Source organism: Lolium rigidum, chromosome 5 (genome assembly GCF_022539505.1).
Source record: "Lolium rigidum isolate FL_2022 chromosome 5, APGP_CSIRO_Lrig_0.1, whole genome shotgun sequence".
NCBI classification, from domain to species: domain Eukaryota; kingdom Viridiplantae; phylum Streptophyta; class Magnoliopsida; order Poales; family Poaceae; genus Lolium; species Lolium rigidum.
Window position 1 is genome coordinate 78,971,829 of NC_061512.1, and position 24,860 is coordinate 78,996,688.

General features: G+C 48.4%; 1 protein-coding gene across 1 annotated transcript; it reads left to right on the forward strand.

The window, feature by feature from the left end:
• The first annotated feature begins 3,969 nt into the window (after nt 1-3,969).
• LOC124652704 lies at nt 3,970-7,714 on the forward strand. The gene is made up of 3 exons (XM_047191741.1): nt 3,970-4,251; nt 7,170-7,326; nt 7,416-7,714. The coding sequence occupies exons 1-3, from the start codon at nt 4,006-4,008 to the stop codon at nt 7,547-7,549; spliced, it is 537 nt and encodes a 178-aa protein (XP_047047697.1). The 5' UTR covers nt 3,970-4,005; the 3' UTR covers nt 7,550-7,714.
• The last annotated feature ends 17,146 nt before the right edge of the window (nt 7,715-24,860 follow it).

Below are 24,860 nucleotides of genomic sequence, written 5' to 3' on the forward strand. Positions count from 1 at the left end.
CACCGTTTGAGAGGCGGCAGGGATCGAAAGAAAAAGGCAAGTGACCAAATTTGAGGTGCCAAAAAAAACTCCAAGAAAAGAAAGTTTTATAGTACATAGAGGATGACATGCGGGTCCCATTTAGCAGACAGCGGTATCACCGTTTGAGAGGCGGCAGGGATCGAAAGAAAAAGGTAAGTGACCAAATATGAGGTGCCAAAAATAATTCAAGAAAAGAAAGTTTGATAGTACATAGAGGATGACATGCGGGTCCCAGCTAGCAGCAGCGGTATCACCGTTTGAGAGGCGGCAGGGGATCGAAAGAAAAAGGCAAGTGACCAAATTTGAGGTGCCAAAAAAAACTCCAAGAAAAGAAAGTTTTATAGCATATAGAGGATGACATGCGGGTCCCATTTAGCAGCAGCGGTCTCAACGTTTCCAAGGCGGCAAGGGATCAAAAGAAAAAGGAAGTAGCCAGAAATCAGGGGGTCAAAAAATCCAAGAATAGAAAGAATTTTGGTTCATAGAGGATGACATGCGGGACCCATGATCCCGCATCGTAAACGGCTCGATCGGAGAACGTTGAACGAGATAGCGCGATCGAGAAAAAAAACAATGCCGCAGAGGCTGCCATCCGGGCCCTACATCCCTCGGCGGTGCGGATTTGCGTTGACTCGGCCGGCGAACCCGAGATTTCGAGATGCACCACGTCCCGGGCCACCATACGCGACGTTTTGGCCGCTTTCGTCGGGCTAGGTGGCCTCAAAAACGAGAAAAAAAATGTTTTGACATGCACCACGGAGGGACCAAAAATCGTCGGCCATGGTACACCAGCAACCACGGCGCGACTTCAACTTCGTCGGCCATGGCAACTTTTCTTGTAGTGAATTGAGCCAAGCATACCTGGAAATCCCCGGTCGGCGTTGAACTCCAAAAGTCTTGCCGTGTCTTGAGCATTGGGGCCTCTCAAGTATGTGGATCCGAAAACATTCACAATTGCCACGTCAAAGCGCTTGACACACATGATAGAAGTGCTCTCTCCCATGGCCAATTGGTCATAGCTATCCACCGGTATACCGTATGCCAACATACGCAAGGCGGCGGTCATCCTCTGATATGTGCTATGACCAAGTTCTCCGGTGGAATTTCTTCGTTGCTCGAAGAATCGATCATACTTGGTCACCTTCGTTGCGATGTGCTTGAACAAGTTGATGCTCATCAGAAAATGCCGCAGATAATAACTTTCGGGAAATATCGGATTCTCATTGAAATATGACCGCATCAACTTCTCGTACCCTTCAATCATTTCTCTCGACAACTTCTGTCTACCAAACACCGATCCACATATTTTTGGCTTCTTAATGGCGCGATATGCTAATAGATATGTTCTCTTCTTCCTCTATGTTGTACTCATCGTCCGATGAATCGTATACTCTACAAATATACATATGAAATGACTTCACTACAACCAGTTTTTAGCCAAAAATTCGAGACAATAATGGCGGCCAGTGGAGGTGCATACCTTGCGAGCAAACCGGCGAGCATCTTGGTTGCGCCATGTTGAAAGTAGGCGCGACGACGACATGGACACCGCTCGAGCGCGACGTTTGCAAGAGGAAGAAGGCGAGGTGTCATCGGAAGCGCCGGCCTTGTGCCCGTAGGTGGCGGCGGCAACTCGGTACAGCGTGGCGGAGCGGTTGAAACTGCCAGGAGGAGGCGCGGGGGAGGCGGATATACGGAACGGCGGCGAACTCGACCGGGGGCGGCGACGAAATCGACCGGTGCCGATGAAATCGCGTGGTAGCGCCGTGGATGGGGAAATGGAGGGCGTGGGCGCGGGGTGAATTTTCTAGCCGTTGGAGCTTCGCGCGCGTGCGAAAAGATGCCGCGCGCTGCAGCTGATGTGTCACATATGGCACCCCGGATAGGGCAAACTGCCGCGCGCACCAAATTTTTAACAGCGCCGTCGCGGATAGTGCGCCTACTAGAGGAGAAAATTCGTCTCCGCGCGCTGCATACCGGCGGTTATTATAGCGTGGGCGCGGGATGGAGATGCTCTAAAAGTAAGAACAATAAAATAACTAGCTAGCAGCCGGCTATAAGACAGCCTGTCAGCTTATAGCTAACATGTACAATAGTTAGCTATAAAAGTGTAGTATTTTATTGGTATAGGGCTCATCTTTCACTCTCACAAAGTGCCTAGTAGCAGGTGCTTGAGTTGGCTCTTCTCACCTTTTAAAGTCTTTATCCTCTACATATGCAAAAGTGCCATGTAGGCGGGATATAAGCCCACTATTGTACCTGCTCTAAAGCCTTTCACAATGGATTGTATCTTAGTGCTCTATCCTAGGTAGTGGTGTGCATTAATAGATAATGGCTCCAATGCACTGTATCTTAAGGATTATCTCCATATTTAATGATTTTGGTGATATATACGCATGTGTTGGGCTAGCCACTCTTTTTTTCCTACGACTTTATGCAAGGGTTGTATTAGCTAAGATACAACACCCCCATCTCTCCTTATTAACTATGGTGATACATAAACATTTTGACTATGATACCGTGCTAAGAACCTCCCATTGTGAAAGGCCTAACCGTTGCAGCTTTGATTTCGTCGGTATTAAATCAAAGTGTGTGTTATTAACCACGCTAACCGAAAAAACAAGGGCTGCCAAAATTGGCTTTCAGATGATCATTGACCAACTTCACTAGCTAGTGGGGTACCGCTTTGACCTTGGGCTAGGGCGACTAGGGTTTGCATCCTCCGCAGTTGGATCATTCTCCGACATAGAGTCCTTCTCTCCCTTGTTTTGGCCGAACCTTCCCTCTTGGTCAAGAAAAGGCAAGTGAGGTTCTGCTACATATTCTGGGATCGATCATGAGCCCCTAGACTTTGCTAGAGTTTTGGAGATTCTCATGTTTTTTTTACCATGGCGACCCTGGGTTCAAGTTCAACGTAGGAGGTGAAGAGACCGGATACTAAGTCTAAATCCATCAAAGACATGCTGCAGTGACTCGGGATTGACGAAGAAGAATTTGATGACCTAGTTTTTGAAGAATAAGAAGTTGCCTCGAAAGAGGGCCTCAAGTGGATGGCGCTAGCGAGAGTCCATACCACGAATATGCTAGTTCAAAAACGTTTGAGCAACACATGTGTATTGCATGAGTCGAACAAAGGAAGTTCAATTTCTACATCTCGAAGGTAACTTGTTTATAGTACAATGCTTCTGTCTCGGGGACTAGCTCAAGGTTGAACAAGGAGGGCCCTGGTTTTTCCACCAATCAGTGGTTAGCGCTGAACCCTACCATGTCTGCCCAGGCAAATGGACGAAGACCTGCCGGGCGTGGTCGACGCGAGGCGCGACGCGAGGAGTTGCCCGACGGCGGAATATAGGCAGACGGGACGAGGGACAACGGAATATAGGCTGGTGGGAGAAGGGACGGTGGAGTACAGGCAACCAGCCGACGGATTGGCAAGGGGTGGTGCTGGCAGCGAGAGAGCTACGAGAGGGGAGGCGGATTTGCGACAAGAAAGTGGTGGGGTTCATGTGTTCTCTCGCTGACAGAGCGGGCCCGGCCCCGCTTTTCTCTCGTCCGGAGTCCCCGAGCGCACCCCTGGTTGGGGATGGCCTAGACTCTCCGGATGGATTAAGGACCTATTTCGGAGGAAATCGAGAAACCGGGAGCACAACCAGACCGAATAACGCCGTCCGGATGAAAAAAAAAAAGCTACCGGAGGTCTCGTCCGGGAGACAGGATGGAGGTGCTCTTTGGAGGGGCAGCGGCGAATGGAGGCGGAAGCGGCGCTGCAATGCGTCGGGCGGGGAAGAAGGGCCGTCAGATGGATTACGGATGTTTCTACTCGACGTGGCCCCACCAGTTTGTGGGTATGGACCCAGCTGTCGGTGGGCCTATAGTTCAATCCGCCCGCTCCCTCCGTAATTGTGGTGAAGTCGAGGGGCCAAATCGTGAAAACGGCACAGGAGTAGTAGGTGGCCCCAGCAGCACCAGAGATCGCCGGCGGCGATGGCGCAGACGCAGAGGGACAAATCCGCCGTCTCGGTCGCGTCCTCCTCGTCGGCGTCCCTCCCCTCCTCCGCGCCTCCCGCTCCGCCCTCGGGGGAGCGGTGGGGCTCCGCCATCGGGAACCTGGGCGAGCTGGGCGCAAACGTCGAGTCGCTGCAGAAGCTGCTCGCGCGGAAGGCCGTCTTCGTCGACGACGACGTCTTCTCCAAGGCCTCCCTCGCCGCCGACCAGGCCCGCTCCATCAAGGTACCTACCGATGAACCCCGATCCATCCACTCGCGACTATATGGTCCCAGGCTATTTACTGGGCCAGTAGATGGCCCCCTTCTAATCGGCGTGAGCTCAATCAGTAAGCGTATAATCTATGTTTACATACCCGATGTAGCTTAGATTCTGTTTGGATTCTCGTCGATATAGTGTATTTGGCTTTTATAGGCTAGGCACAAGGCAGATTTGATGGATTGATTGTATCCATATGATCATCCTGGCAACGATCTGTCAAACCAAATCTATACCTAATAATAAAGGGAGAAGTGTTTCCTTGGTTTGGTTCGTATGTTAAACCGTCCATCGTTCTACGCGTTTAGCTTTTTGTTTCGTCCATCGCGTTGGAATCCTTCCAAGATACGATCCGTACAATCTGTACACAAATAACTGCGGTGCACTTCTGTTTAGCATGCATTGTCCCTCACGTCTTCCGTCCGCTTGGACCAGGAGTATTAAGACCGGATCGATCACGAAACCCATCCCCTGTCCTACATACAGCTTAATAAAAGCGGCACTATCGCACGCCAGACAGGCCTAAAAAAACCGTCTCTCGCCATCGCTCGTTACCTGCTCCTCTCGTCGATTCCTCACCACCGGCACCAAATTCCACGTACCGGCAACATAGATTGCAAATTGCAGATGTGCAAGTACAGAGACGTACACATCGTGTAGGAGATGCTCTACATGCACGTCGCACCGCGACATAACGGAGACACTACGTCAATAGATCGAGACGATACCAAGACCACCTGCAATTTTACATCGGTTGCTCTTCTGATCCAAGACCATGGTGTACAAGGACGACTGGATGGACGAAAACCGAGATCTCGCCGGCTCGCCCACGTACCACGACTTGCTCGCCGGAGGTTCCAGGCGACCTCAACCGCCACCAAGGCCGAGCAGCGCCAACAGGAGGCATGTGCAGCGGCGTTGGGACGGCTGCTCAACGCAGCGGCTTGCCTCCCGTGGGCTGACACGCTGGGAGGGCACGGCCGGCGCCGCTGGCGACACGTGAGGAACTCTACGCGCGGTGATGTGCGTCATGTGCCAGGCCCAGGAGCGCTGCCGGTAACATAACCGGCCGGTGACTTACGTTGTGTGCTAGAATAGGCAGTTGTCCATAAACCCGTCGGCGTACATGACTGAGGAGAACGATGAAGTGGATATTTGCAAATCGAAGCCCCGAGATTGTCTCGGATAATACAAAGTATTCACTTGATATCCGTCACAACCTCAATGCAGGAATCATAACAGAATATCTGAAGATTTATCACTTGCTGCGACCTCACGACCTCACCCAGGAGTTGCCGATGAGATCACCTGCAAGTTCAACGAATCTGGGTCCTATACTCATATACCTGCAGCTCTGCCTACCGACCTCATTTTGAAGGTCTGCTAAAACTACCAACTGCACCTGTGGTCTTTGGCCTAGACAATCTGAAAACGAGCGTCTGCTGGTGATTGGACCAGCTGATCATCATGTAGTAGCATATGTGTTCCCAGATCCAACTGTATGTATTTAGTCATTTGCATGGGATTTATTTAATTAAGATTTAAACTATTAATCATAGCCTAATCCACATATGCAAGTTCCAAAGAGGCCTAGGCTAAGGTGCATGCAGGATAGAAATATGATTTGTTAACCAATGGTGGTTATATACCAAAATTTTACATGATTTAGGCATGATAGTTGTTGTTTATGTTGTTTGCTGAAAGTATAGGTGTCGTCTTGACTTGCTTTTAACCATGATAAAGCTCCAGCCACTACCATCATGTATTGTGTAGTTCTTTTCTTCTTGCCATGTCTTATCTGAAAAAAAAACTGGACATCAGCTTTTGGCTCTTTATTTCAAGCTAATCAGGCTGTCCAATAAATATCACCTACCTGCATTGTGTTATTTTGAATCTAGAAATTATTGGGTGATTATCCAATAAATATTACCTAGCTTCATGAGAGTTTGAGATGATAAAATACCAAATAGAGGGCCTGGCTGAATCGGCGGACATAGTAGGAAGTGGAGGCACGCTTGACCATGAAGCACATTGTGCACGCGTTAAAATTGGCTTGTTTACCATAGATGTTTTGTAGGAGTGATTAAGTTTCTATTGCTCCTGGTGCAACGCACAGGCACTTATGCTAGTGCATAATAAGTCCAGGTATCACCGCATCAACGCACACCACTTAAATGTATTATCATCACTTTTAGTGTGGTTGGTAGAGCAATGTGCTGGATTTCATTTAGTCTGGAGTGTTTTCCCCTCATTTGTGAACTATTAAGGGCATGTTTGGGTCGTGATACACCTTTGCCGTCACTAAGTTTAGGAAAGTAAGGATTTGTTCTTTGAAACAAGAGCAAGCTTGTTGTTCACATGTGCCGGCAAAGGTATGATTGCGATATGATTTCTTAGTGGCTTCACATGTATATAAGGTAAATGGATGCCCAAAGTAAGTGATTACTAAAAACTTAAGCTGGGTTTGCGCCAACCTATGCTCATGAGTTTGAGGAGCTATATCCTCCTCAAACCGGTTCGCCATTTAAATGCATATTCTCTTTGATACAAGTTGCCTTTGCTTGTACTTAACAAAACTTAAATTTAATTCTAGATAACTTTTTATATTTGGATTTTCTATGGAGATGCTTAAGAAGCTTGAGGATCAACATCCATCGAGTTCTTTTATGTTTAGTTTGTCTGTAGCAAGGATAGCTACCTATGCGAGTAACTTATTATAAAAAAAAATGATTAACTTGCTAAACTTTAAACATGTGCAAGAGCGATGAATGTACTTGGGTACTTTATTTGCTCGAATGTATGTTGGCTTCTGTTTAGCCCGTTATCCTAGAGTGTGTTGCTCGGTAAGTTGTCTTTTTGATTGCTACTTTGTTTATGTGGATCAGGTTCTTGACCAGAGGGTGCAGTCTCTGGAACGTGAACTGGACGCCGCGATTTCTGCAGCTGCTCGAGCCCGTACAGAGAAACGCCAGGCTGAAGCCGCTCAACGGGCTGCAGAGCAGCGTGCGCAGGATGTAACAAAAGAGCTGGAGAACACCTCAAGTACGTGTACAGTTTTGTTGGCACACCAGCATTTGACTCGCTGATGTTATTCGGGTCTGTATAGTTTTATTTATGTTTTTCTCCCGCAGGAGTGTTCCAGCTGCACATGGAAGAGCTGAGGACAAAACAACAGGAGATCGCTAAGAGAGATAGTGATATCAAGGTGTTGGAAGCAATAATACAAACCCTGAGTAGCAAAGATGATGGTGGATCCAGCGAGTAATAGCCATACGCAGGGAGCATAGGGATTTCTCAATGACGCTTTCATGCTGAAGCATCTCCCCACGTATTTATCAAGTCCATGTAAGCTCTTTAATACCCAGAAGATTGTATATTGTTTCTACAAGATTGAACACTCAAACAGCCTTAAAATGAAAGTTTGCAATGATATGCTCTCTTCCTGTTACTTTACCTTTCGAAAATTGGTCATGGACACCTTTTTTTCCCCACTAATTTGACTAAGGCTGGTGCCAACGCGGCGCTATCGCCGGCGACGGGGCGAGACGAGAGCGCGGGGCGGTGGCGTGGGCGCCCGGCGCTATCGCCCGCTACCGCCTAGCTACCGCCCGCGCTGGGGGCGAGAGGGAGGCGAGAGGCGGGCGATAGCGGGGCGGCAGCGTTGGCGAGGCGGGGCGAGAGCGCTGGGGGCGAGAGGGCGGGCGAGATGCGGGCGAGAGGCGGGCGAGAGCGGGCGAGAGGCGGGCGATAGGGCCTAACGGCTAGCTAACGTGGCGCGATCTGATTCGTCCACGTCAGCTAGCTGTTGGGGTAGCCGTTGCTGGTTAAAAAAACCCTAAAATTTCATCCCCACCCCCTATAAATACCCCCATATGGTTTCACTCACTCCACACCCATTTCATCTCATTCATCACCTTCCCTCTCTCAAATCTTCTCCACCATGTCCGGTTGGACTCCACCAGATTTGACCACGTTCACGGATTTGTTGCAGCCCGACGGGTCACCAATAGACCTAGATGGTGTCTCTCCGACACATCGTCGCACCAATGTCGGTTCTTCGCCGCTTCCCCGAGTTTTATACTCCTCCGGCAGAGGCTTGACTGGACAACTGCGGAAGAGGAAAAACTGGTACTTTACTTACCCATCACATATTTATTCCGGGGTTGGTTCTTGCTTGGATTTTCACTAACAATATCTATTTCGGGGTAGGTTAATGCTTGGCTTTTTAACTCCAAGGACTCTGTTGCCGGTAATTGCAAGACCGGCACTAGTTTTTTGGGTCAGATAGCTGCAACCTTCAACTCTACCTCGGATCCTGCCCGTCGTCGGACCTCGAAGCAGCTGAAGGATCATTGGAACGCCTACAACAAGGAGGTGTCCCTGTTCAATGCATACCACATCCAAGAATCAGCGTTACGTCAGAGTGGAGCAGACGATGATATGGTCATGAAGGCGGCAATGGAGAGGTACGCGAATGACAAAAGAGTGACTCAGCCGTTCGGACGGCACCACCGGTGGCAAGTCTGTTCGCAATGAAGCGAAGTGGAAAGGACAACATGGTCCTGGTAGTGGAACCGAGTCCACTTCCAAGAGAAGCCGTCTAGGAGTTTCTGGTGAGTACAGCTCTAGCGAGGCGATGACGGAGGAGGAGCGTCCACCGGGCCGCGATAGGGCCAAGGCCGCGGCACGTAAGGGTCGGAGGAAGGGAAAGTGAAAGATCGAGATGTCGCCTAGAGGGGGGGGTGAATAGGCAATTACAAACTCTTGCGAATTTGTCTTGTAAGAATGCGGAATTAAACTATCGTTTAGTTTACAAGCACACACCCTAAATATGCTAAGCTCAACTAAGTGTAACAATAGCAACTAGAGCTAAGCAAGATAGGCACAAGATATATGTAGCACAAGTGATAGCAAGATATATGTACTTCAAGCACGATGGCTATCTGTTGACGTCAGAAACCCACTGGCGGGCAGCGACGGGCAACACAGTAGAGCCGGGAACAACTAGGGCTTCTGGCCCCAGTCCCTCAGAGCGACGGCCCGCAAAGCCTCCTGGTCACACGTCCGATGCTATCGCAAGGGCGTGCCACCTGACCTATACCTGGTCAGGAAGGTGTTGGATGATGCCTCGCTTAGTTTCCTGCATGGCATACACGTAAACATTAAATACGAGCCTCGATCGGCTCTCTGGTTATCCTGTGAATCGGCTCAAAGAGCCGATCCACCCATGATTCGTACAAGGTGTCCGAATATATGGTGGTCCTGCTTGATCAAGATAAAGCTAATGAGATCTACGACGATTTAGGGTTTTCACCGCATAATCGGATCATCCTACTCACGATTGGGCCTCGCGCTCGCGCACGGTGACCGTAAGCCGATCCAGACAGGGCCTAAAAACCAACACGAGGTTGATCCCCGGAACATCCTTTTTAGGGTTAGCAAACGTCACCCTACACGCCGCTGGATCCTCCAACCCTTTGTAGGGCCTAACTAATGCGGATATTAAACTAATCCTTGCAGAACAAGGAGCAACCGTAACGGATCAAATCTACTAAACTATGATCAAGCGGGGTGCCGCCCCTACACCTGAGATAGGTGTAAGGGCGGCTAGATGCATAAGGGTTGCACTACGACAAGCATATGATACGAAGAACAATGCTAACCCTAACACATCTAAGATAACTACGTTGCTCGCCATCAAAAAGGCTTCAGGCACGAGCAACGCATGAACAACGTGGGTAGGCTTAGTCTCGCCTAGATCGCAAGATGCGATCTAGGCAGCATGGTGCTTACCGGAGAAACCCTCGAGACGAAGGAGTTGGCGATGCGCCGAGATTTGTTTGTGTTGAACGTTGGTTGTTGTTTATTCCATAAACCCTAGATACATATTTATAGTCCAAGGGACTTTCTAATTCGAGGCGTGCACCTAACCGTGCACGGGTCAAACTCTATCTAATCGACACGTAATCTAATATGTTACATGATACAAGGGCAAACTAGCCCAAACATTGCATACGAGGCCGATTCACGCATTCCTTTTATATGTAATCTCCAAGCCCATCTTGATCGCGGCCCATCTCCTGATTTAGCCAAAATCTGGTGATAACACATGCCCCCCTGGTTTTTGTAATGATAATTTCAAAACCACTCGTTTTTTTCCTCCGAGGGGTCATGTCGTGGCGAGCAGCGAACCGTCGCGATATTTTCCATCATGACCACTTGCCTTCCCAACTTCTCTCGCACGATTTGACAGCTTTTTGGCACCACTTCCTCGAAAACTGTTCGAACATTAAATCCCCACTTCTTTTATTTAACCGCACCGAACAGTTCTCTTCCTCATCCTCTCCGCATTAGCACTCCAAAAGCCCTTCCGCGCACCATGTCTTCCTCTTCCTCCACCTCATCGGAACTTTCCCTTGGGTCCTCCTCCTCCCGCGAGACGCCGCCGGGACATTCGCGCACCGGAAGAATGGGACACGGAAGACCACGCCTCCTCCATCCGAGTCCGAGGACGACAAGTCCTTGACCAGTGGGGAGAGCGACCTCCGCTTCCTCGCCGTTGGGGAATCGGAGGAGGAGAGCGATGACGATCGCTTCTCCTGGGACGACTTCACCACTTCCGAGGAGGTGAGGGAGGAGGAGGAGGACGACGACGACAGCCCCTCCGACGAGCCGCCGGCCAAGCGCCACTGCCCCTGGACGGGGAATCTCAGTGACTACGACAGCGATGACGACGACGACGACGAGGAGGATGAGGACAACGAAGGTCCCGCCGGTGGCCGCTGCAGCAGCGACGACGAGCCCACCGGGAGCAGCGCCGACGGCCGGCGACGAGGGTGATGACGAAGGCGGTGACGGCCCGTAGATAGGACCCTTAGTATAAGATCGGCGGTAGTAGACGGGGCAATGTATCCCCTTAGTACTCCCTTTTGAGAGCAATCAGCTCTTCTATGTAAGAAATCTGGTTTATCAATGAAGAAATTCCCCAATTCGAATTTGCCGATTTCCTTTATGCCAATTTAGCCGATTTCCCTTCATACTGATTCCGCCGATCGTTAATTCGGTTAATGCTCAATGAGCCGATGGCAGCGCATCGGTCTCTCATGATAAATTTCGAGATAGATCCATCCGGACCCAAACTCCCGGTCAAACAGGACCAAGCCACAATCGTGCAAACCCTAGATCTTGTAAATGCAGATCCAACAGAATGGCATGTTAAACTTAGAGGCAAAACTCCTGAAATAATGTCCAGCCTCCTTATTGACTTTAAATTTCAGACATTCTTCTGCCGCATCCTTCTCTTCCAGATCCTCTTTGTCTTCAGGAGAGCCCTAGGACTGTTGCTGGATCAATTCAAACGTCGACGCTGCCACTTCTGCAGAACAGGCATCACTTGTCCACAAATTCCATCGTGATAGTCTGCAGTGATGTTTTATAACCCTGCTCTGTTTTCCTACAGCAACCATCTCTCAAAATCAAATTGAGATGCAGAGCCAACCGATTTCAGCAAAATCGGCTCCTTATAGCAAAGGACCTTTCGTGGCAAGCTGCCCCCCGAGCCTCAGTCGGGGCGAGAATAGCAGTGAGCCGACCAAGTCGGCCATCCTCGGTTTCCAACCCGTAATGCAGAATCAGCCGATTCCAACAAAATTCAAGGCGAGCTGCCCCCGAGCTTCTCCAGCTCACATCTTGCGCCTGGCTGATCAGATCGGCTCATCATCTTCGGCAGGCCGAAGCAACTTCCGGTGAGGATGCCTTTGAATTTCTGATGCCCTCCAAAACCACGGACGTAACAACCCCGGAAGTGACAGCTACCAAGTCACAACCTTGGTCAAGCCTTAGGCAAAAACGTTACGACCGATTGCTTCGTCATCGGTCGTTCTCCTGGTCCTAGAAGAGATATGCTCCCTTCGTTAGGCTCATCCTTACCCCGACTTGCACGTTTATGCTTGCTCTCGTCGTTGGTCGGGGTCATGATCCTCAAACCGCTCTGACCGACACTGCAGACACGAATACTCGCAAAGAGAACCCGGAGATCCTTGAAGAGAAGATCCACTTCCTGCTCCATTGATCCTCTAATTATCACAGTTATACCTCTTGAGTCGATGGCCATGCCTCGGCTTTATATCCTTAAGTCGATGTCTGCACATCGGCTGTGTTCCAAAAAATTCGAATTTTCGGCCGATTTATGTATCGGCCCCCATACTTCAATACCCATCATCAAGGAATATCTCGGGCTGCTGGTCGTTTGCAAGATACTCCTACTTCATATCCTCGTGTTTTATCCACCTAGGTGCCCCCGAGCCGATTCTCGTCAAGAAAATTGATGGTATCGGCTCTTCGGTATCCCCTGTTGGATTAAATGCTGAACCCGAGCGAGAATGGATGGTGAGGATAATTTTGGCCGATTGCTGGAATCGGCCTCCACGTTGCTTGTTCGACGAAGGTTTTGTAATGTCCTTCATAAAAATTTTTGGGGCCGATCACAAGGATCAGCCTCGCCACGTTCGTCCATCGACATTTGCTTTGTTACACGGTCAGGCCGGTGGATAAAACCAGCCTAACCCCGTTCTTTGTCACGTCGATGCGCTCGCAGTCGTCCAAATTGATGCCCGAGAGCGGCTCTTGGCCCGATGTCTCCCAAACGTCCATGCCGATCTGTTGAAACCTCGACCGAATCATCCGCGCGGACGACTTCTACTTCATCTCCATCCCATCGTATTAGGCATTGGTGCATCGTGGATGGAATGCAACGATTGGCGTGGATCCAATCCCTCCCTAGTAGGACGAGCGTAGGTACTCTTGCCGTCGACAATAAAGAACGTCGTAGAGACAGTTTTCCTTCCTACGGTCGGATCCACATTCGGAACACCTTGGGCGTCGGATGCTTGGCCGTTGAAATCGCTCGGTGTTACATTGGTCTTGATCGGATCCGAGTCGGAGCGTCCCAACCGACGTAGCATGGAGTATGGCATAATGTTAACGGCCGCCCCGGTGTCTACCAACATCTTGTTGACGGGCTGCCCATTGATGTAACCTCGCAAGTACGGGGCCTTCGGATGCCTGTAACTTCTTTCTTGCGGCTTCTCAAAAATGACCGGCCGTGGGCCGCGATCCGATTGTGCCACGGGTGCTTCGTACAATCCTTGAGCGCTAAACTCCGTTGGAAGGATGAAGACCATGTTTGTACCAGCCGATGTCTCATCATCGGCTTTCCTTTGCTTGGGGCGCCACTCTTTTCTTTGTGGCCGACCTTCTTCGCTCAGAGTTCGCTGAATTTTGGCGGCCAGATCCGGCCGTGCCTTCCCCAATGTGTGCAGGTATAATCTCTCAGCTTCTTCCAACCCGCGTAGACGCTGAACCCTTCGCTTACGGGAATGGTCGAGCACATCAGGGCACCACCTTGGCCGATGATACCTATCTTCTTCATCATCGTCCTTTAGTCCCCCGAGATCTTCCACCCGAGCGGACTCAGCATGCTTGTTCCGAGGCGGGAGAGGCCCTAGACGCTTGAACATGGACACGTTAGTTGCATCCTTCTTCCTTTGTTTGCATTCTGGGCAGTTCTCGATTGTTGGCAATCGGCTCATTCCCGAGTCCCGAGCAATGTTTGAAGAAAGGACAGTCCCGAGTGCCTATCCATGTCATCCTGCCCCTTGACCTCCCTCCGACGCATGACGATTGTACCCGTCGTTGTTTTTATCATGCCGACGGTACCTCCCGTCCTCTCGCATCGGACCGACAAATTCTCTCATCATCTACGTCGTAGCGCCGACGTCGGTCGTACTGTTGCTCATATTTGTTGAGGAGATGCACGGAGAGTGGACGTTGATACCGCACGCTTCTCACTTCCTCCTCTGTCAGGTACCGTCTATCATCATCTTGGGGTCGGTCGCGCGGATCGGCCTCCTCTTTATCTTTGCCACGGGAGTGGCTGCTTTCTGCTTCATCTTTGCCATGGCGGCTTGCAAGCCCCGCCATGTTGACACCAAAGGGGAACTCTGGCTCGCATATGGAGTGGCTGAGGTCCACCATGTTGTCGCCAGGCAACGGACGTGTGTTTTCATTGAGCTCGAAACCGTGCGAACGGGTCTTCTCAAAGGAGCCGATGAGTTCGGCTTCAAAGATGGCCTTCAGCTCACCGTATTTCTTCTCGTGCTCCGCAGGGAGATCCTTGTATTTGATCCGTTCCTCCGCCATCTCGGATGTCGGTTTTGATGTGGATGTTGCGGAAGAGGTCCCACCGGGCGTGCCGAAATGTGTTGACGTCGAAACCCACGCGGCGGGCAGCGACGGGCAACACGAGTAGAGCCGGGAACAACTAGGGCTGCGGCTGGCCCCGGTCCCTCGGAGCGACGGCCCGCAAAGCCTCCCGGTCACACGTCCGATGCTATCGCAAGGGCGTGCCACCCGACCTATACACGGTCGGGAAGGTGTTGGATGATGCCTCGCTTAGTTTCTCGCATGGCATACACGTAAACATTAAATACGAGCCTCGATCGGCTCTCGAGTTATCCCGTGAATCGGCTCAAAGAGCCGATCCACCCATGATTCGTACAAGGTGTCCGAATATATGGTGGTCCTGCTTGATCAAGATAAAGCTAATGAGATCTACGACGATTTAGGGTTTTCACCGCATAATCGGATCATCCTACTCACGATTGGGCCTCGCGCTCGCGCACGGTGACCGTAAGCCGATCCTAGACAGGGCCTAAAAACCAACACGAGGTTGATCCCCGGAACATCCTTTCTAGGGTTAGCAAACGTCACCCTACACGCCGCTGGATCCTCCAACCCTTTGTAGGGCCTAACTAATGCGGATATTAAACTAATCCTTGCAGAACAAGGAGCAACCGTAACGGATCAAATCTACTAAACTATGATCAAGCGGGGTGCCGCCCCTACACCGAGATAGGTGTAAGGGCGGCTAGATGCATAAGGGTTGCACTACGACGAGCATATGATACGAAGAACAATGCTAACCCTAACACATCTAAGATAACTACGTTGCTCGCCATCAAAAAGGCTTCGGCACGAGCAACGCATTAACAACGTGGGTAGGCTTGTCTTGCCTAGATCGCAAGATGTGATCTAGGCAGCATGGTGCTTACCGGAGAAACCCTCGAGACGAAGGAGTTGGCGATGCGCCGAGATTTGTTTGTGTTGAACGTTGGTTGTTGTTTATTCCATAAACCCTAGATACATATTTATAGTCCAAGGGACTTTCTAATTCGAGCGTGCACCTAACCGTGCACGGGTCAAACTCTATCTAATCGACACGTAATCTAATATGTTACATGATACAAGGGCAAACTAGCCCAAACGTTGCATACGAGGCCGATTCACGCATTCCTTTTATATGTAATCTCCAAGCCCATCTTGATCGCGGCTCATCTCCTGATTTAGCCAAAATCTGGTGATAACACTATCACAAGGAAAGAGAGCTCGGGTATAGAAATAACCGAGGCACGCGGAGACGAGGATGTATTCCCGTGTTCCCTTGCTTTGCAACAAGGTACGTCACGTTTGGAGGAGTGGAGGTCCCACGAAGGATTCCCCGCGCCACGAAGGCTCACCCTATTCTCCGAACCACACCCACGAAGGATAATGGACCTTTCCTTATGGTTAGCTTTTCCTCCGCTCACGGAGATGGCAAGCTCCACAACCACTTCACAAGCTCCACGAAGGAGAAGCCCGAGCCCCTTCACAATCTTCCACGAAGAGATCACGGGACACCAACCAAGCCAACTAGGAGGTCACCCTCCAAGAGTAACAAGCTCACGGTCTCTCACTCGAACAAATCGTGGTGGAGAGCTCAACACTATGCAATGATGCAAAGCAAGAACACCGGAGGTGTTCAAGTCCTTCACACTCAAATCCCACCAAAGCAACGAATGCTAGGATGAGATTGGAGAGGAAGAACAAGGGGAAAGTCAACCAAAGACTCCAAGATCTAAATCCCAAGAGATTCCCTCACTTAGAGAAGAAATGGTTTGGTGGAAGTGTAGATCTAGATCTCCTCTCTCAAATCCTCAAGTATGAGCAAGAATGGTTGGAGGAATCAAGGGAGAGAGCAACTTCTTCAAATGCAACAATGGAGGTAAGAGAAAAGGGAAGAAGATATTGCTCAAGGTGGAAGAAGGGCTATTTATAGTCTAAGGAGAAAAATAACCGTTGGGGAGAAAACCGGGTGAAAATCGGATAAAAAACGAGCTGAAAAGTGCCCAGGCCAGCTCCCAAGCCGGTTGACCGGAGCACTGGGCCGGGGAGGCCGGAGGCCTGCCCGGTCAGGCCGGCCCACCGACCGGGCGCAGTGGCAGGCGTCGAAAAGCTTCAGGCCGCGCGGGGGAGGAGCCAGGCCGCGTGGGCCTTGGGCGGCCAAGGCGGCCCGGGTCCGAATCCGGCCGGACCGGAGGGGCGGCGGGGCGGCCCGGTCGTGGACCCGGCCCAAGGCCGGTCACGGAGCCGCGCGGCGCGCGCCGGGACGCGTGATGGGCCGAAGGCGGAGAGGCGGCCCGGTGCGGCTCCCGGTCGGACCGGAGGGGCAGCTAGGCAGGCCGGTGCGTGGGCCGGTGGCCGCCCGATCCGGTTGGCGCCCGGTGCGGACCGGGTGGGCCGGCGTGCGGCCCGGCAGACCGGTCGCCAACCGGCTGCCCCTCTTTTCTTTTTCCTCATTTTCTTCTTTTTCCTTTTCCTTTAGGGCTTTCTATTTTCGTGCCCTCGGGTCCTTAGTTGTGCTCAGTTTTCCCCAGCTCCTTAGTTTTTCCTCAGTTTTACCCAAGCGTTTGTCTGAAACCATCACACGTGATGTAACGGCCGGTTGCCCGACGGTTGACCGTTATCTTCGACTAGTGGGGCCACGTAGAGCCCGCAAAGACACGTCGGACCATCCATCTTTGTTTGACCGTAAGCATCGCTGTATCCCCGACCAAAACGCGAACTAGTGGGGCTTCGGTATATCAAATGACAAGTACGGCCATGACGCCGATACAAGGGGCAATACACGGGTAGGATTAGATTTTTAAACGGAGCTCTCACAGCGATGGCACGGAGGAGGTGGCATGCGGGGTGCCGAGATGAGATCGACGTCCACAAAGAACCGCATGAGGCGAGACCGGACGCATTAGATAGATATGAACTAGACGCGTTTAACCATGCAAAGAAGAGAAGAAATGGTCGACGACATCGACGACCACCTCAAAACTTTGACCGACCGTGTCGGACACGAACGCGAGCAATGTAGAGAAAACTAGTGTCTCTCCTTTCCGGCGTGTATAGGTGGGTGCTAGGAGAGTGTGGTGGCGAAGGGAAAGACCTCGCGGCGGTCCGTGGCGTCCGAGCATAGCGGGTCGGCGTGGCCGTGCCCACGGCGGCGTGCATGCATGATCGGCATTGGCATCGGCATGTACGTTCGGCATTGGCCTCGGCGGTATCTCCGGTGTGTCGGTGATCGAATGAGGGGACGGGATTGAGGGTGCATCCCGACGTTGACCTAGCGAGTGGCGGCGAGCATAGCCGTTTCGACCATGCCGATATCGGCATCGGCATCGTTTGGAGGCCGTGGTGCTCGAATCAAGTTGGGATTTGTTTCTTGTAGGCCAAAATGAATTTGAAACAAGTTTCATGTTGAAGGTTAGGTAACGAAAGTTTGTAACTATCCCAAAATTATACTAGCGCCATGGTGAGGTTCTTTTTGATAGAGCTATACGATTGGGCAAACTTTTTTGACACTTTTTAGATAGGGTTCCTTGTTGTTACACGTATGGCATCATGTATGGAAAATTTGGGGTCATTTGGAGATGTTCGAAAAAATCACTTTGCTTAAGCGCATGCCGTTTCGTCTCGTCGAAACCAGACTTTTCTAACAAGGTGATTTTTTCTACCTTCTCTAAATAACCTCAAATTTCATACAGACTGATCTTCTATACATAGATAGATAGATTGTTTCGTTTTTACATTTTTCGAACTTTTTATTTCCCTTTACAATACCCAATTGATTTTCGGATCAAAACCTCGAAAAACAGACATCATGTATGGCATCATTTTCACCCTAAATTTTCCGAAACTTTCCCTTTTAGATATTCCTTGTTGTTATAGGTATGCCATCATGTATGCCAAACTTGGTTAGGTCTCACTCGAAACCAGACTTTTGTAACAAATTAGGTTTTTTCGCGTGAAAAGTAATGGCTACAACAAATTGTTGATGGTTTATCATTTTTTTGCGTGAAAAGTAATGGCTACAACAAATTGTTGATGGTTTATCATTTTTTGCGTGAAAAGTAATGGCTACAACAAATTGTTGATGGTTTATCATTTTTTGCGTGAAAAGTAATGGCAACAACAAATCGGTGATGGTTTATCATATTTTTTGCGTGAAAAGTAATGGCAACAACAAATTGTTGATGGTTTATCATTTTTTGCGTAAAAGTAATGGCTACAACAAATTGTTGATGGTTTATCATTTTTTGCGTGAAAAGTAATGGCAACAACAAATCGGTGATGGTTTATCATTTTTTTTGCGTGAAAAGTAATGGCTACAACAAATTGTTGATGGTTTATCATTTTTTTTGCGTGAAAAGTAATGGCAACAACAAATCGGTGATGGTTTATCATTTTTTTGCGTGAAAAGTAATGGTAACAACAAATCGGTGATGGTTTATCATTTTTTGCGTGAAAAATAACGCCTAAAACAGTTTATAATTTTTAGCGCGTGAAAAATAATAGAAAACCGCCCTTCAGCATACTTAGAGGGTGGAAGCTAATTAACCGCCAACAGAGAGAGAGGGGTTATCCTGCCCGTTCCCTATATCATACGATCAACGGTCGGTGGGCACGATCCGCGTGACATGGGCTAGACCAATCGGAGCGATGATGCACGTCCGCGAGAATTTGTGAAGAGAGAGGGCAAAACCGAGTACTATCAAGAAACCAAGGGCACCTGAGTAGTAAATAGACTAAGGGATTCAAATATGAGATTTAAAAAATGGAAAATGCGTGTTTTGTACAATGAAACCCATCTTGGCCTACCTCAAACTATTTGCAATACCAATATACATCAGATGTGAGAATTGTGGCCTCATTTAGACAAAGTATGATTTGGGGGAAGCTGTTTTGGGAAGGGCTTATTGTGGAAAACCATGCACCTTCATAGCTACTAGGTGATTTGAGAAGTGGCAATTTGTGGTAAAACTTGATTTATCTATGATTTATCTATGATTTGAGAAGTGTCAATTTGTGGTAAAGACTCCATGAGTAAGTGCCACTCTTTTTAGGATTTTTTTGCACATTAAATGACTCATTTAACTAGTTAATCCCATTTGTTGACTCTCCGTTGACCAGCCACTTGAGGGTAAAACCGAGTATATTGCACTAGCCAGTATTAGCACTCGAGGGGAAAATTGAGCACACAAAAAATGCTAGTATAAGACTCGAGGGTATACCCGAGTATATCTAAATTTCCAGGGTTAGACTCGAGGACACGTGCAATTGTTGACGCGTAGACGCGGGTCGCGGTGGAGAAGTCGAGACGTGCAATCGTGGACGCGTGTCGCGTTGCGAAGTCCAAGACGTGCGGACGTGCACCCGTGCACGCGTAGGACGCGGGTCGCATTAACCACCCCTCGCCTTTATAGACGCCTCCTCGCACTCGTCTCCGTCACTCTCACTCGCTCACGCATCGCCAACTCTCTCCCACGTCCCATCATCTTCTCCAAAGCAAAAACCCTCTCCCTCTCCCTCTTCCTCTTCCTCCGCCGGAGAGATGGACAAGGAGAATGCCAATCCCATCGTCGAGGTTGGCTCGAAGTGCGACGCCTCCATCTTCGGCCCCGTCCCCTCGACGGCCGCCGCCGCCGCCGCCGCCGGTGCATCGGAGGCTGCTGCCGCCGGTGGCGGCCGGATCCCGGCGGGATGGGACCCCTACGACCCCGTGCCGTACGTCCCGCCCCCGAACCCCTACGACACCTCCTCGGAGGACCCATGGAACGAGGTAACTACGGTTTGCTTCCTTTTTGTTCCCCATTCCTTTTTGAACCCTATTTTTGCCGGTGTAGATGGATCCGTAGATGGATGAGTATTGGGCTAATATTTGCGCCGATTTTATTCCATTTTGTTTTGATCACTTCTTGATTTCGTTTAAGATTTGGGGTTCGGCTCGTTCGGTTAATTTATGCAAGTAATATTGGATCTCAATCGGTTAATTTATGCAAGTAATCATGGGATCTCAATCAGTTATTTTATGCACTAATCAAAAGATATCAACCGTTTAATTTTGCAAATAATCTCGAATGTGTTCAAGTTCAGATCTAGTTCGGATCTAGAATCCGTTTCTTTGCCTATGATGAATGGTTGGGCACAAATTTTTACGGGGAGGGTTCAGCGAACCATTGCCGTGTACAAATCTGTTGTGCATGAGCTTTAGTTCGCTTACACCTTCCCCGTAGATATATAATCATGTCCACTCTAACCGAGGCTGACTCGTTTTTCTTAACTTTGTTATCATGTACGTTAGTCATCGTTGCAACTCATTCACTAGTTTCTCGTTTGATATGGATCGGATGTCCGGCGGCCGACGTCGGCAGCCGACGAAGAGCGAGGAGGACGTCAAGACTCGCCAGTGTGCCGCGGAGGCTGCGCAGTCGGCCGATACATCTCCTACTTCGCCAAGGAGGTGTACAGGTGCCCCTTCGCACCAGGAGACTCGGCGCCACGGACTTCAACCGCCTCGTCACGCATGCCGAGAACATCGGCAACACCTTCCCCAAGGTCGGCACGACGGTGAACGTCCACTCCTTCCGCGCCAAGCACGGGGCGCTCGGCATGCACCTCCGCGGCTTGCGGCGGGTGGAGATCTCCGCCGGGCGCATGCCTCCGCTCAAGCCCAAGGCTCCCAAGGGGAGCAAGAGCAACAAGTGGAGGGAGAGCCGGATGGGGTAGGCGGAGTCCCGGACGTGTGCTGCTGCTGCTGCCTGCCTCCTAGTTTGTTGTTGGGATCCCTTTGTTGTTAGCTAGGGATCCCTTGTTGTTATGTTAGTATGATGGTGCTTGTGAAGAACCTTGTTACTATGTTGGCTGCCGTGTATGCAGCCTATTATATATCCATATTATCTAGGGATTATCTATCCCTAGTCTACTATATTTTGTTGGCCGTACTTAGTTTTCTTGATTTACTATGACTCGTGAATTTATCGTACATTATCCCGGGAGATTTACTTCTAGATTTAACTACATACATATGAACCAGAAGGAGTACTAGATTTGCTGCCATATTGGGCAAACAACGAGGGCCAAAAGGCACAAATAATTGAAGAAAGTCAGAAATGCAAGCTTCTCTAGATTTTATACTAATTTGGTGAAAAGGACGAGAGAGAAAGAGGGGAAAAAGGTGCACTTAATAGGGATGCCAATTTGGGGCCGAGAGAGACAGAACCCAGCTCCTCGCTCACGTGCAACCAAACGCTTCTCGTCCTGTCCCACGCGGTCCCTTTCTACCAGCCCCACGCGACGCGGGCCCACACGACTCGGCCCCACAAGACGCGGCCCCACACGTGACGAACGGTCAACTAAACGGGAATCCTCGCCGTCTGAGCTGCTTCTGCGGGTTTCAAACAAGGGCTTGGGGAAAACTGAGGAAAAACTAAGGAGCTGGGGAAAACTGAGTACAACTAAGGACCGGAGGGCACGAAAATAGAAATCCCTTTCCTTTAATAACTAGAGCTCCCGAACTCCGATTGACATGAAACTAATTTCGTTTGAAAGATAACGACAAATGCTATCCTATAAAAAGTGCAAACTCAAGAATCTGAGGAAGGGAATTTTATCATGAATATAAAAGGTAGAACCTTATATCATGAATAACCGGTAAAATTACCCAACCTAGAAAACGCCATAGAAGATGCATGCAAACTCCGTTTTCGATGAACTTGGGCTTGTTGTAAAGCTAGCAACAAGCTCAAGAACCTCACATAGAGAAACACCAAGAAGCAATAAGGATATGCAAAGTATGCAAAGGATTGAGCTCCCTAAGACGATGTGATCAAGTTACTCAACCGAAAGCCCCTCTTAATAGTGCGGCTATCTATCCTATAATCCGGTCTCCCAACATCCACCTTGAGACCGATAAAAGGAAAACCTAGCAAGGCCATACCTTTGCCTTGCGCATCCCGCTTGATCTTGATGATAACTCTTCAAGCTTCACTCAAGCCGGAATGCCTCACTTGACCAATGTTGCTTCGTGAAGACTCACAAATGCTCCCCCATACACTATGATGGGAAAGCCCCATTGATGCACATCTTCACATGTCCATTATCACCAAATGGACGACAAGCTTCAAGCATGTGATCCACTCAAGATACTCATCTTGAACTTGCTCAACTCAACCTTGTATCTTCTCATACGATGATCTTGATGCCAATACACAAGGTATACATTTATCTTCATGGCATCCATACTTGAATCCAACACATGGAGAGCAAGTAGTACCTATGAAATATTCCTTCATATAAACTCAATGAAAACATTAGTCCATAGGGGTTGTCATTAATTACCAAAACCACACATAGGGGCAATGTACCTTACAATCTCCCCCATTTTGGTAATTGATGACAACCACAAATAAGAGGGTTTATATGATGAATATTAGAAACAAGTACGCAACTTATCCGAGAATAAGTTGTATACAAGAGGTTGTATTTGATATGGTCAAGTAACACAAAGCTACTAGCCCATATCAAAACCGGCTCTACTCACACAACTACAACAAATGCAATGGATGTGAGTAGAACCAATATATATCGAGAAAACTCCCCCACAATGTATGCACGTGTGATGAACATGAATTCATTGCATACATTGTCAAGATTAACCTTTGGGACAATTTCCACTATATATATACAACCATGCAAGACATATAAATATGGAATGCATGAGAGGCAAAACACTTAAGCACAGTATAAAACCATTCCCTTAAACCCTCTAAACTTCTCCCCCATTGGCATCGATTGTCAAAATGGGTGAAAATTTTAGAGGGCCAATATAATGTGAGTTCCTCCCCAAAGTGTGCACTTTTCATAATTTGAGTCGAACCAAGTGCACATATCCAATGACGAATACTTGAAGGAAGTCAAACTATATTGAGGATCAAAGATTGCATAAAGATAACATGGTGAAGTGAGCTTCAACAAATAAAGCAAGCAATCAAAGATCCAATTGGACAAACAAAGATATCATGATAAGAGAGATATAGTGCTCTAAATAAAATAAGAAAGCTCCCCAAGGTTCGTGCACAATTTATAATGTTTGCATTTGAATACAATATGCACAAAAATGGAATCCTCACTCCCTATATATCATTTAGAACGCAACTAGGATAAAGAGAATATGCTTATCAAGAACAACTTTAGTCCAACAATTACGAGATATGAGTGCAAGAAGGAAAACAAATAAACCAAGCACTCATAAATCTCCTTTACCAACTCCACTAAGAAACAAAGGATAAAAGATGGTCGGCAAAGAACAAAGATATCAAGGTGATGGATTAACGCTCTTATGTATATAAGTTTCTAAAGTGGACAAAATGATCCATAAAGAAACATGCACACACAAGAGGTTAACCAAATAAATAGGACTAGATGTCCAAAATGAAGTCATAAAATATACCAAAGGATGTTTGCTTAAAAGCATATATAGCCTATGGATCCACTTTTCACTTATGGTATATGAATGAACTTCAACCAAATAAAATTTCAAAAACATCACAACTAACAATAAGGGAAGTAAGGCTAGTTGGAATGTTTTGAGAAAGGCAACAAGTATCACAAATACGGATTTATTTCACAAATTCATCAATATTGCACACAAGAGCTCTTTGAGGAATTGATATGCAATAAATTGCTAGAGGGCATATTTGTGATAGGTGAATCATAAAATATGATATATATATATAACCTATCATATGCATCTTCTCAAATTACTCAAATGTTCAATAAGAGGTTTTATTTTAAAAAGGTTTTTCAAGAACCGCAATATTTTCGAAATAAATAATTTCATGCCAAGATACAACCTACAAGAGGTTGGATGCTATATGAGAATGCATGAATAAGATACTTGTTACCGAGATAGCAATGGCTTGATGTAGTAGATAAGAGTTCATCGATCATCCTAGCTTGACTCCAATTCTCATATGGTGACAACACCTTCCTTATAGATGAGACAAGCCTCCGTTGCATCTCCAATGTACCTAAAACATCATTCAAGTACATCTTGGTCCCCAAACTTATTGGGTCCAACATGGTTAGACTAACCACAATATATAGGACACACTCCATAAAAACATGTGCATATTTAGATGAAATTTGCATTTCATGCACATCTTAGCCATTTAGGATTTGATGGAGTATATCCTACATAATGGATCAAAAGAAAGCAAGCATGCTACAAGTATAAACAAATTACATATAAGCATGCACCAAAACTTTTAAAGATCCAAGAAAGATATACTTTGGACAAAACACCAAAAGAATTAAATAAGGCATAGAGGTGTCACAAACAAATTTGTTGTCCAAATTATATCTAAGAA

Excerpts from the sequence above, each read along its gene's own strand:
- LOC124652704 (XM_047191741.1), top strand. The coding sequence starts at position 4,006 with ATGGCGCAGACGCAGAGGGACAAATCCGCCGTCTCGGTCGCGTCCTCC. Across the intron at positions 4,252-7,169 it reads ACCAGGCCCGCTCCATCAAG|GTTCTTGACCAGAGGGTGCA; the intron begins GTACCTACCGAT and ends TATGTGGATCAG. Across the intron at positions 7,327-7,415 it reads AGAGCTGGAGAACACCTCAA|GAGTGTTCCAGCTGCACATG; the intron begins GTACGTGTACAG and ends TTTCTCCCGCAG.